At 39.9% G+C, this 12,202-nt stretch overlaps 1 protein-coding gene across 1 annotated transcript in view; it reads right to left on the bottom strand.

Moving 5' to 3' along the window:
- Positions 1-1,960: 1,960 nt before the first annotated feature.
- Positions 1,961-12,202, bottom strand: part of LOC106886558 (serine/threonine-protein kinase Sgk3) — a 41,661-nt gene continuing 31,419 nt past the window's right edge. Inside the window, exons 7-14 of the mRNA XM_014939597.1 lie at positions 10,982-11,031; positions 9,616-9,673; positions 9,004-9,087; positions 8,774-8,905; positions 7,108-7,218; positions 5,758-5,913; positions 4,593-4,682; positions 1,961-3,365 (exon numbers count right to left, since the gene is read on the bottom strand). Of these exons, the coding sequence (XP_014795083.1) occupies positions 3,195-3,365; positions 4,593-4,682; positions 5,758-5,913; positions 7,108-7,218; positions 8,774-8,905; positions 9,004-9,087; positions 9,616-9,673; positions 10,982-11,031 (852 nt within the window). The 3' untranslated portion in view covers positions 1,961-3,194. The remainder of the gene's footprint in view (positions 3,366-4,592; positions 4,683-5,757; positions 5,914-7,107; positions 7,219-8,773; positions 8,906-9,003; positions 9,088-9,615; positions 9,674-10,981; positions 11,032-12,202) is intronic.

Genomic DNA, 12,202 nt, shown 5'->3' with positions numbered 1-12,202 from the left:
CTGGGGGGACGTGAGGCCTTTTTTTCTTTTCCCATCGCCTGTTTCTTGGGAGAAGAGACCGACCCCCCCTGGCTACACCCTCCTTTAGCACACCAGCCATCTGCAAACTTACCTGTCACCTCTAAACTCTCTTCTTCTGTCGTATTTCAGGTCAGGTTTTTACAACTACCATGCACTTCAATCAGTCCACCTTCCTGTTGTCTCTCTTGCTCTCCTCTCACAGGCCAAAAGAATGAAGAGCAGAAAGTCAGCACCGCTCCTTGGCTTCCACAGCACCGGGAGAGACAGCCTGTTCCTCACGGGGTTCATCTGCACCTCTGGAAGGGGAGAACAATCCCCTTTTGCTACAGACAGGTGAAAAACCCCTGCATTACTCATAAAAAGACAAATTTTTCCCTCCCTTTCATTACATAGCCGCCAAAACAGGAAGGGAATACCACAGCTGGTTCCTGTGTATGTTCTTTGACCGTCTCCTATCTAGGCTCTACCACAACCAGTGCTTCAGATTTCACTTTCCAGCTCAGCTGGGGTGAAGGGGCTACTACACCCCAAATCTGGCCATTTTGCTCTGAAAAACAGCATCATGAAACACAAAGAGATGCAGGACTGTTACCTCTAGAAGCCCCGGCCTTTCACAAGGTTGAACTTGTAGTAGGAGAAACAAAGTGAATTTCAATTTCGCGAGTGACACGTTCACACTTCGCCAAAAAGGCAGAACCTACTAAACAAAAAGCTTAACAAGCCATTATTATTAAGCTGCTCTCCCCAAAATAACTTCAACCACCACTGCCATCTTTATATTATTTTTAATTGCAAGGAAAGAAAGCCCAAATTTATTAAAAAAAAATAAAAAAATAAAAACAAACCCCTTCACCTGGGCAGGCAGCTAGGTATAGACACCTTGGAAATACAAGATGAAGAACCAAAAAGGGTGCTGGCTCCCACAGAAACAACTTCTGAGGTATCCCCACTCCTTCCCATGTCTCTAGAGCACCGTATTTCCACAGAATGTGCTTCCTTGCCATAAAGAGAAGGTAGTTACAGTAGTCCACAATCATTTCAGGAGTACAGAGTGTAAAAAAAAATATATAAAAAAATCAGTGTGAGAATGGATACTTCATTTCTTAAAATCAATTTCTGCTTTCCAGTCCTTCAGAAAGACATATGTTTAAAGATTTTAAAAATTAAAATAAAGGGGCAAGGCTGTTGCTTCCAAAAGATTACAGAATTCATATAATAGTCACTTGTCCTGAAAGCTGCATAAGCCATTTCTGAACCTCTCAAACCTTCAGAAAGCAGCACTTTGGAAGGTGATGACCACCACTCTGCTCCCACAAACCATACAGCTCTTTCCTCCCTTCCACGCCAGTGTCCATTCTTACTTCTTTTACCCAGCCATTCCTCATCATAGAATGGTTTGGGTTGGAAGGGACCATAAAGATTGAGTTCCAACCCCCCTGCCCTGGGCAGGGACACCTCCCACCAGACCAGGTTGCTCCAAGCCCCATCCAGCCTGGCCTTGAACCCCTCCAGGGATGGGGCAGCCACAGCTTCTCTGGGCAGAGAAGATCTTCTCTGAAGAGATCTTCCTTCTAACACCTCACACAGCAACTGCTCAGCCTCACTTCAGCACTACACAGGAGATTGTGGTGCAGGAGATACTGCTTGAGATAAGCAAGGAATCCCTTTTAGTTTCCATGTGTCTAATGTTCCACTATTGACACAACACTAATTTAAAAATAATTACCATTTCATACACTCTTCTCCCCAATATTCTCAATTTTTAACTGATCTTGATGCAATATAGACAGCATTTCTCTTAGCTAGTTCTTATTTTGTCAGAAATTAGAGAATTTAAATACTGAAATTTAGCTAACATTTAACTCTGGCTACTCACCAGTGTCTTATCAGACTTCTCTCAAATCCAGGGTGGATTTTTGAACAAAAAACACAGAACACCTTTTGAATTAACAGACAAAAATAAGTTGTTATTTACAAGTAATATATATATAATAAAACTACTACCGTGATAAGCCTTTATACACTGTAACTGCAGTCAATTTTTGCATTGTTTAAAAAAATTTCCTTAAACAGAAATTGTTCAGTATTATCTGCTTGTCCATACACGTGTATGTTAAGAGAAATACAAGAGCTTTTCACATTTTTAAAATTATCAGCGTAATTTACATTTTTTTTCCCCCCAATATCAAGTGAAGATTTAGAAATGGTGCAAACTGGAACACAAAGATGAGTGGCTATGAATGTTGAAATACAATCAATTTGGAACACATTAGTGTTTGAAACTATAAATCCGTGAGAAAAATCCCTAATATTTGGCATGATCCCCTCAACACCCACCCCCAAAAAGGTCAAAGCAACAGTGATTATTGCATATTATATCTTTGGAAAAGCAGATTTTTAACCAAAAAAAAAAATATTTTTAATGCAGTTGAAATAGAGATGTATTTATCTCAGGGAGGAAAGAAAAGCGGAACACACGATCAGTAACGTTATCAAATCAATCCAGTTAATTTGTTCCACCCTCCCCTTGGAAATCCCCCACACCTCCCATACTCCAGTGGAGTGAACGGGTACTTCAGCAAGAACAAGAGCCAACGATCCAGTTTGACACGACCAACTCTTCATTCTGTAGAAGTCCTTTGAGAATCTTGGTCTTAACTTATATTAGTCCCTCATTTAAGTGCTGACAGGTAAATTAACACCTAGTTCAAACTGATATAACAGGGAAAAACATTTACCTTTTTTAAACCAGGATATACAAAAGACAATTTGCATAGTTACAATTCAAGCACAAAGTCACTGTAAATAGGTACAAAAGCATTTATAAATTTACTAAATTTGCTGCTGTTTGTCCCAGCCAAATCTTAGATAGGTATGAATGTAAACTTGAAGGGACTGAGGAGAACAGTCAGTGTTTTTGCTTAAAAAATATGTAGAGAACGCTTTTTAAAGGTTTTAAAAAATATTTTCTGCAGCAGGAACAAACAGTTCAAACCCCAAAAGAAAGCCTTCCAAAATGCCCAAGTTCCTCCTATACAGCAGAGAAAATTTGTTCATAGGTTTCAAACCTACATACAAAACGAGGCACTAGTTACGCTATTTTGGAATGTGTCCATGACCTTAACGGTTGAGTTCACCCCAAGACTTCCCAAACACTGTTGGCTTCTAACTTCCTAGGAAAACATATCTTCACAAGGTGGGGCATAAGAAAATCCAACAAATGCATCATCCGCCTCCAGGACACTGGCATTAACGATGTTGTAATCGGAAGAAACGCAGACTGAGTACGGGACCATTTCTTCTGTAAACACTGCATCAAAATTCCCAATATCATCTGGTCCAACCTAGAAAACAGAAAGGTCTATCAGTTGTCACAGTAATGTGTGGTTTAAACTTGTGCTTGCCCTTTAGATTACAAATTTAACTCTCAGGCAATCTACTTTGTCATTCTTTCTTATTTAAGTAGAGGAAATTTTAGGAAGCATCACCTCTTCTGTAAACACTGCATCAAAATTCCCAATATCATCTGGTCCAACCTAGAAAACAGAAAGATCTATCAGTTGTCATCAGTGGTTTAAACTTGTGCTTGCCCTTTAGATTACAAATTTAACTCTCAGGCAATCTACTTTGTCGTTTTTTCTTATTTAAGTACAGGAAATGTAAGGAAGCATCACCATCATCATAGAATCATCATAAAATGGTTTGGGTTGGAAGGGACCTTAAAGAGCATCCAGTTCCAACCCCCTGCCCTGGGCAGGGACACCTCCCACCAGACCAGGTTGCTCCAAGCCCCATCCAGCCTGGCCTTGAACTCCTCCAGGGATGGGGCAGCCACAGCTTCTCTGGGCAACCTCTTCCAGTGTCTCACCACCCTCACAGCAAAGAATTTCTTCCTAAAAATCTCATCTCAATCTCCCTTCTTCCAGTTTAAAACCGTTCCCCCTCATCCTATGGCTCCTCTCCCTGATCCAGAGTCCCTCCCCATCTCTCCTGGAGCCCCTTTAGGGACTGGAAGGGGCTCTAAGGTCTCCCCGGAGCCTTCTCTTCTCCAGGCTGAACACCCCCAACTCTCTCAGCCTGTCCTCACAGCAGAGGTGGCTCCAGCCCTTGCAGCATCTTCGTGGCCCTCAGGTGGACTCGTTCCAACAGGTCTGAAAACAACTATTAAAAGCCTGCTTGTTTCTTTTACGTGTTGACGCAGTTTAAACTGATGGAAGGATAAAGCAAAGCTGCAAGTAAAGATTAATAAGTACCAAAAAAAAAGCAGGAAATCAGTCTTTTGGGAAGTCTTCACATAACGAGGTTGTCTATATTTTCTTCTTTGGTGTTCAGTCCCCCAAAAAATTGACAGTATTTTGACAGGAATGAGCAGAGGAAACAGTGGTAAGTCAAACTGAGTTTTAAGTAAAGAAAAAACAGTATCATTGCTCAAAATTGTGACTTCTCAAAAGTCCAGTCAGCACTGGGGGTTCCCAATCCTCACCATTCTGAAACGAACATTCTTTGCAAATAGATGAGCCCTCAGAGGCAGAAATTTGGCAGGTATGAACTAAAACAGCACAGGCACCTACCACATTAGGATTAAATGGTGGCGGAATCTTCTTCTGAAGAAGATCAGTCCAGCTGAGAGATTCAAAGAACGGGTGCTTTTGAATTTCAAGCTGCAGTAAGGAATAAAGATTTTTAGATATTTCAGAAATCCATCCTCTGCATCACAGTAAATACTAGTTCAGACCACATACAGGTAAGGAAGTCCTTCATCAGTTTATTTACAGTCTACTTTGCAATAGAAAATCTAGTTGTTAAAAACAGCAATTAAAATTTGTTGGCCTGCCTTTAACAAACTGGTTTCCTTTGAAGATCATATGTTCTCTTTTTAAGCCTTAAAATCAGCCATCTTGAAGTCCACCACAGAGCAAGACCGTGTTCTTTTAGTGTCTCTACTCCCGCCTTCGAGGTTCATCAATTTTTGTGAAGCAGATGATCGAGAAGCTGCTGCTTCAACAACTCTGCAATATCAGTTATGTACCAGCAAATAGCCACACAAAATGCTACCATCCTTTCATCTGAGGAAGTATCGTGTCATAGTCTAAATGCTCCTTAGAAGGTCAGAGTAATTAACGTTAAGGTTGCAAAGAGAAGACTGTGAAGATCTCACAATTACTTGATGGAAAAAGCCCTCTAGAGCATTCCTGATGGCACAGTTCTGAAGACATCGGTACTGTCTCACATCACCTTCTCACAAACAAAGATTTTGCTGCTACACTGGGAAAACATTTGCCATGATTTTAAGGCTAAGAAAAAAAATAGAGCTGCTGTGTGCAAGGTACTAGTGTTTCTCTTTAGCTGAAGACTGTTTTTCATGTAGTTAGACTGACATTACTGGAAAATAGCCTTTTCTTTTGATTATTTCCCAGTTCCACTACAAACAGTAAAACCTATCTTATTACAATTTTAGTGACTACTGCACCAGGAACAGTGTTTCCTTTGCTGGCAGGTACAGCAGCAACCAAGCTCCAAATATTTATATCCCGGGACAATCATCTCTCTCCTATCCCAAACGACTTCCAGGGATTGACCACATTGGTGTATTTACCAGAGAAATAAAAAAGAGGAAGAGAGGGACAGACATAGAGCAATCTGTCTCCACCTATTAAACCCGTAAGTTCAGTGATATCTCTAAGTGAAGTAGAGGATAAATCCTTGGTAAATTAGGAAAATTAGGACATTACATACAAAATCTTCCCTTGCTCCAAGTCTGCTTTGCCGATCTTTCTCCAAGAGTTCTTCCAGAATAGACCAGGCTGTGAGACTGATTCCTGGGCGCAAAACTAGAGGTTTATGAAGAATATTCTCATACATCTCAGCAACATCACGGCAGTAAAAAGGAGGCTAAAAAAAACCCATAATAAATAAAAGTTATACATGGATATGTGACATTTTGTTTCACGTGTCTAAATCACTAAATGATTCTCTAAGAAATACAAACTGAAATACAAACGTCTTACGCACTACCTTCTACTTCAGTCACCACCACTGCCAGATCTTTACACTCGATAGCTTCCCCACCCACCTCCTCTTCTCCTAAGATGTTCTCACACTCCTAAGTAGCCACAGATGCCATCTAGCTTCAAAGCTCCTACTGAAATTGCCTGAAAAGAACAGGTGAGTGGAAAACTAAATCTATCTCTTTTAAGGTCCTATGGGAGGAGATAAAACTCAAGAAAACTAACAGAACAGAATAATTATGTATGACTAGAAGAATCATAGAATGGTTTGGGTTGGAAGGGACCTTCAAGATCATTGAGTTCCAACCCCCTGCCCTGGGCAGGGACACCTCCCACCAGACCAGGTTGCTCCAAGCCCCATCCAGCCTGGCCTTGAACCCCTCCAGGGATGGGGCAGCCACAGCTTCTCTGGGCAACCTGGGCCAGGGTGTCACCACCCTCAACAGGAAAGAATTTCTTCCTGAGATCTCATCTAAGTCTCCCCTCTTTCAGTTTACAATGGTTCCCCCTCATTATATGTCTCTACTCCCTGACCCAGAGTCCCTCCCCATCTCTCCTGAAGCCCCTTTAGGGACTGGAAGAGGCTCTAAGGTCTCCCAGGAGCCTCCTCTTCTCCACGCTGAACACCCCCAACTTTCTCAGCCCTCTGAAGTATAGTAAGATTTTTTTGTTCTAATGCTGCATGAAGAAGTGGAAAAGCTAGGAGAAAACCTGGGAGACTAAGTAAAAAAAAAAAAGTATCTTAATTTTATTTATTGCAGTATTTGGCATAATTTTACTCAGAAGTTGAGTTTTTTATTGGGTATTATCACTGTTGATCCAGTTCACTCTCACATTCCCTCAAAGCATGACTGATGTCCAGCACTTCACTGCAAAGCAAAGTTTTAGCCACCAAGAGGCAATACAAAATCCAAAAGAGGTGCTATGTTAAGTAGGAGACAAACTGTTCATCCATTTAAATGGAGTATTTCAGTATTGCAGAAGTTAGCATCTTTAACAGCACTACAAGGTTACTTCAACATAAGAGGGGGAAAGGGGAGGGAAGCAGCCCCTGCCCCCCACATTATTAAATACATACCAGCCCATAAAGCATTTCATAAAGAACCGCACCAAGGCACCACCAGTCTACTGTGTTGTCATAGGGCTGCTTCTTGATGACTTCTGGTGCAAGATACTGAAATAATACATAAAAAAATATTTTAGAGCATTAGGCCAACAAGAATAAACCTTGTGTTTTAGTCACATCACAGCAAACCCCTTCAAGAAAGGTTGCTTCATAGCAATTTTAAGACTGTTAAGTATTTGCCTTCTCCTTCAACAAACCTGGCAAACACTTCATCACCATCTGGTCATTTACCAAGTAGGACAGCACTTTTCCCAACTGAACCAATGCTTCCCACACACTATTGTTTCACCAAACTACTTTGCCACCTCTGTTATGAAACTTGGTTTACATTTCAGATTGGTTGCTGCACAGGCAACATCTCTCAGTTCCTCCTCCTGTGCTCTTTCAGCTACCGGAGTTTTATCATCTACAACAACATCCTATCTCATCCTTCTTTCCTGTTCTGCTTTAAGTACCTGTAAGACCTTCTGAAATGTATACATTTTACACCAATAAATTACCAAATTGAAAACACAGCAAGTGACAAAGAAAGCTCTTCTTTAAAGCACGCGAGTTGGATAGTTTTGTTCATACAATAATTTTTCTCTACACTTTTTTGTTTAATCACAACTGATTTCCTACATAGGATTAATATTATTAGTCCTAAAGACTCTTGATTTTCCACAAAACCTTTTGAAGGAAGGGAAGCAACCTTTTATACCCTTCTCCTGTGCACTGTTCAACCAGTTTATACCTAATTTTCCTGAGCGTTCCTAGAAGTAGTGGGTTCTTTGAAAAGCAACAGGTCTCTAGTTGAAGACCAACTGTTCCACAATGTTTTATTTAAACATATATAGATTTTCTCCATTTCTTTCCCAAGTTTTCCCCCAAGTTACTTAATGGCTCTTCAGGTTCAATAGCATCACTTCAAGGGAAAGAATTCTGAGGATAAGGCTGTTTGGCAGGAATTAGACCGTGCAAAGCAACAGAATAATCCCAAGGTTCACAATAATATCAATATAGTAAATTCACTTGCCAGTTTTCTTCCTTCAGCTTTCAAAATACTACCATCTCAGCTAATGCAGATACAAGAGGAAAAGACAGTTTTACATGGTGAAAAGTATCAACATAAGATTAATTGGTAGTAAAGGTAAAATGATGCAACGGTAAAGTACAGTATTTCGAATCATAGAATTGTTGAGGTCGGAAGGGACCTTTCAGATCAAGTCCAACCATCAACCCAACACTAACAAAACCCATCACTAAGCCATATCTCTAAGCTCTATGTCTACCCATCTTTTAAATCCCTCCAGGGATGGTGCCTCAACCACTTCCCTGGGCAGCCCATTCCAAGGCTTAATAACCCTTTCAGTATAAAAATTGTTCCTAATATCCAATCTGAACCTCCCCATGCGTATATGTATCTGACAACCATGAATAAATTTGGGATTGAAGTTGTCAATAAGAGGAACAGGACCCATCTAGCCAGGTCCATATGTCTGTAATAACAGCAGATAATAACAGGATTTTCAAAATTGGGAGAATACTGCTAACAACCCATTGTAAAGGATCATTTCATTCCTCCCACCTAGAATTAGAAAAAGAGAGAGCCTCAAATCCAAATACAACCACCACATACCTCTCCTCCATTAACAAAATCCAGGACAAAGTAAAGCTTTTCTGTTGTTTGGAATGAGTAATGTAATCCAACCAAAAATGGATGTTTCACATTTTTCAAAAGCACGTTACGTTCAGCCATAATATGTTTTTGCTGTAAAGGAAGCAAAAGATCAATAAGTAAACAGTAACAACTTTGTAATTAAGGGAAAAAGGAAGGGAGGTGGGTGGAGAAAGAGTATTTCTCTTCACCTCTTTCCTATTAAGGACGATTTTTTTCTGCAGCACTTTGACAGCATAGTATTTCCCGTCCAGTTTTCGTTTTGCAAGAAGAACCTGTGAAATCCAAAAGAAATGAAAAAATGCGATTGTTGCAATTCACATTCTAATGGTAACATTTTCATCACTTCAGCATAAATGGGAAGTATTTGTACTATTTTTTTTTGGTAGAATATCAATATTTAAGTCACTTTTCAATGGGCTGTTGCTCACACTGTTCCATAGCATTAGGGGGTTTGACAAACCAGCCCACACCAGCAAAGGGAAACGCAGGATTCGTATTCAGGTACCTCCCTTCCTCTCTGGGGGAAACAGAGGATCCCTATTGCTCTTAACGAGAAAGGGAAACACTCCCTTTTGTAACTCCCAACAAATGACCTGGGCAGCCAGCAACGAATGCACCAGGGGAAAAATGGCAGGGATATAAAGCAGCAGCAACAGGGATCCAATCCGACAGTTCCTATGCCACCCCAGACTGACACCACTCCCAAAAAACTCACACCAAATCTAGCCAAGCATCATCACACAGAAGACACCAGCCAGCATCCCTGCACCAGGAGGAGACACGGTAATAAGAAAGCTCACCTTGCCAAAGCTGCCTTTCCCAATAACTTTCAGGAAATCAAAGTCCGTTGGTTTCGCACTGAAAGATATTTAGGAAGGAGACAGGTCACCTGGGTAGAGATTACAAGCTTTAGAGCTGTACAGCAGCCTGGTGTAGCACTGGAGGTGTGATGTGAGAAGAACAGTCTGTCAGCACCCTCCTTTATTCTTCCTTCTACCCAACACCTAGACTTTTGCAGACTTTCCCTCAGAGACGACGACGATTCTTCATTTTGCAGTTCCATTCTCCTCCAGGGAAAAAGTGTTCAAATTGCATCCTTTGAGTTTATTTTATTTTGTAAGTTTAAGACGTAAAATGGGAGCAAGTCTGTTCTTTTATTCTTCGTAGTCTAGTTTGCCATTTTCAAGACTCCATTTCCCCATGACTTTTCCTGGAGCTTATTTTTCAAGCTTACAGGAGGGAAGGATGGACCAAATTCATTATCTGTTCTCTCTTTGTTTATCCCATTCTTCCCTCCATCCACTCCTCTCTCATTTTAAATTACAGCGAGAGGAGGGAGGCCCTAATGCCTTCCTCTTCTGTGCGTGTAGGTATGAACTCACTCTCAGTTTTTCCACTTCCCATATGACCACTCCTTTCAGTTATTTCCCAGGATTCCCTCACTTTTTCCCAAATACAATGCAGAGATATTTTTGTCAGCAAAACAATTATCCGTGTTTTCAAATTCCAAAACAACAGTTACATCACCAGACACCTCTCCATTTATCGCCCCTGAAGGGAAGTACTCTTAAATTTCATTTCTTACTGCAATCTATTAAGCATTTCCTCTTGTTAGGTCAGAACAAATCCATGAGGAAAGCTAAACCAAAATAGCAGTCATCTCCTAAATGAGAAAAGCACAGATTCACACAGAACTGAGACCAGAAACTCGACAGAAAACAACAGAGAAACCAGTTATGAGAGCAGTAATTAGGTTTCTGGTATCAACAAGCCAAGAGGCTCCTTTGCTGTGCATTAAAACAACCTTGTGTTCATAAACTGTTCACATTCTTAACTGTTGTGCGACCACTCCGAAGACAGAGAGGTCATCCTCAAGTATCCTACAGCATCCTTAAGCAAAAGACTAGCAGACTCTCAAAATCTGAAGGTAAAAAGGAAAAAAGAAAAATGTTTTAAAGGTAGTCGTTTATATAGCAGAGTGTTCAAGGTCTTGCTTCCTCTGGTGCAGTGCAAATCAACAAGTATCCAAAAGAATTCTTCATACTATTAACAATTACACTCAGCCTAATTTTTCAGGTTTTAAAATTAATTTAAATACATTTTTCTTAAAATAAAAATTTCACATTCAATTGAATTACATTTTAATTCAATTTAATTGAAACCTACTGAGGATTTCCAGATGGTCCCAAGTTGATATTCTGTGAGGTAGAGTTTAACTGTTGAGAGAGACAAAGAGGTTTATTTTTAATTATTTTTTTTTTTAATTCTCCCTTGTATTATTAACTTCAAAATACTAAATTTGCTCAAACCATACCTTCACACCTGTTATATTAGATTTTTCTAAAGAGATCTAACATCCAGATTGGGATCTTTGTAGGTTGAAATACCTGGCCATCATCACCTTGTAACAAATAATTTCTACACATACCACATTCAAAGGTGAAGGTAATAAAATAATTGTGTCCAGACACAGAGGACAAGAGAAGGAATAAAGACTTTAAGAGCATTTCAACAGCCAACTTGTTCCTCATCCAGAGCTTAACCCTTTCTGTATTTGCTCTGGGAATTTATTTTCTACCTTTTATTTTCCAGGATCTTACCAATAAAATATTTTTTTAGGATCTTACCAATAACATAATTTTAAACCATTTAAGCAACAGTAACTATGAAAGACACAGTGCTTTTTTAAAAAAAAAAGTTAACATTCTTGCCACACCAAGAAAAACATTACCAACCTTTTCTATCCTGACATTAAAGGTTAACTCACTCAGTTCTAGGAATTCCATGAATCTCACCAGTACACACCCTGACAGAATTTGTAAATTACAGGGAGGGAGAGGAGGAAGTCACTGTCATTTAAGTGATTTTCTCTGGTAGGCAGTATTTGTACACTCATTGTGGTTTTGGACATTATGAGAGAAGGATAAACTGCATCCAAATACCAGTTACCTGGGGACAGGCCAGCAGGCATCCCAAAACCAGCGCTGATGCCACTATTCACTAATGGTACCAATCACACAATGGTACTGGATAGTTTTTTTAGAAAAGCTACTATATAAATTTCAAGATTTTTCTTTTCTTGAGAGCTTATTTTTGTTCCTTACTCTTCTGCTTCATCACTTACAGTAACTATGGGAAGGTGAATTTACTGTCAAAAAGTACAGCCACTACGCATTAGCTCACTTCCTATTTTGGAATTTGTTGTGCCATCATTAATTTTATACAGAAGGTTTAGATTATTCCACATTACCTAAAAATACCTTTCAATTGCGGAGGAAAAACTAGTGTTTTAAATTAGAATTTTGCTGCGTGCTCACAGTGTTGTCAAGCACCTCAAAAAAAAATAAACAAAGCAGCAAAGACTGGCATCTTTGGAAGTGAAACTTT

The sequence above is a fragment of the Calidris pugnax genome, unplaced genomic scaffold (genome assembly GCF_001431845.1).
Source record: "Calidris pugnax isolate Ruff unplaced genomic scaffold, ASM143184v1 scaffold5, whole genome shotgun sequence".
Classification (NCBI taxonomy): domain Eukaryota; kingdom Metazoa; phylum Chordata; class Aves; order Charadriiformes; family Scolopacidae; genus Calidris; species Calidris pugnax.
The sequence above is the reverse complement of the archived record's forward strand: the minus strand, read 5'-3'. Positions and strand labels throughout refer to the sequence as shown.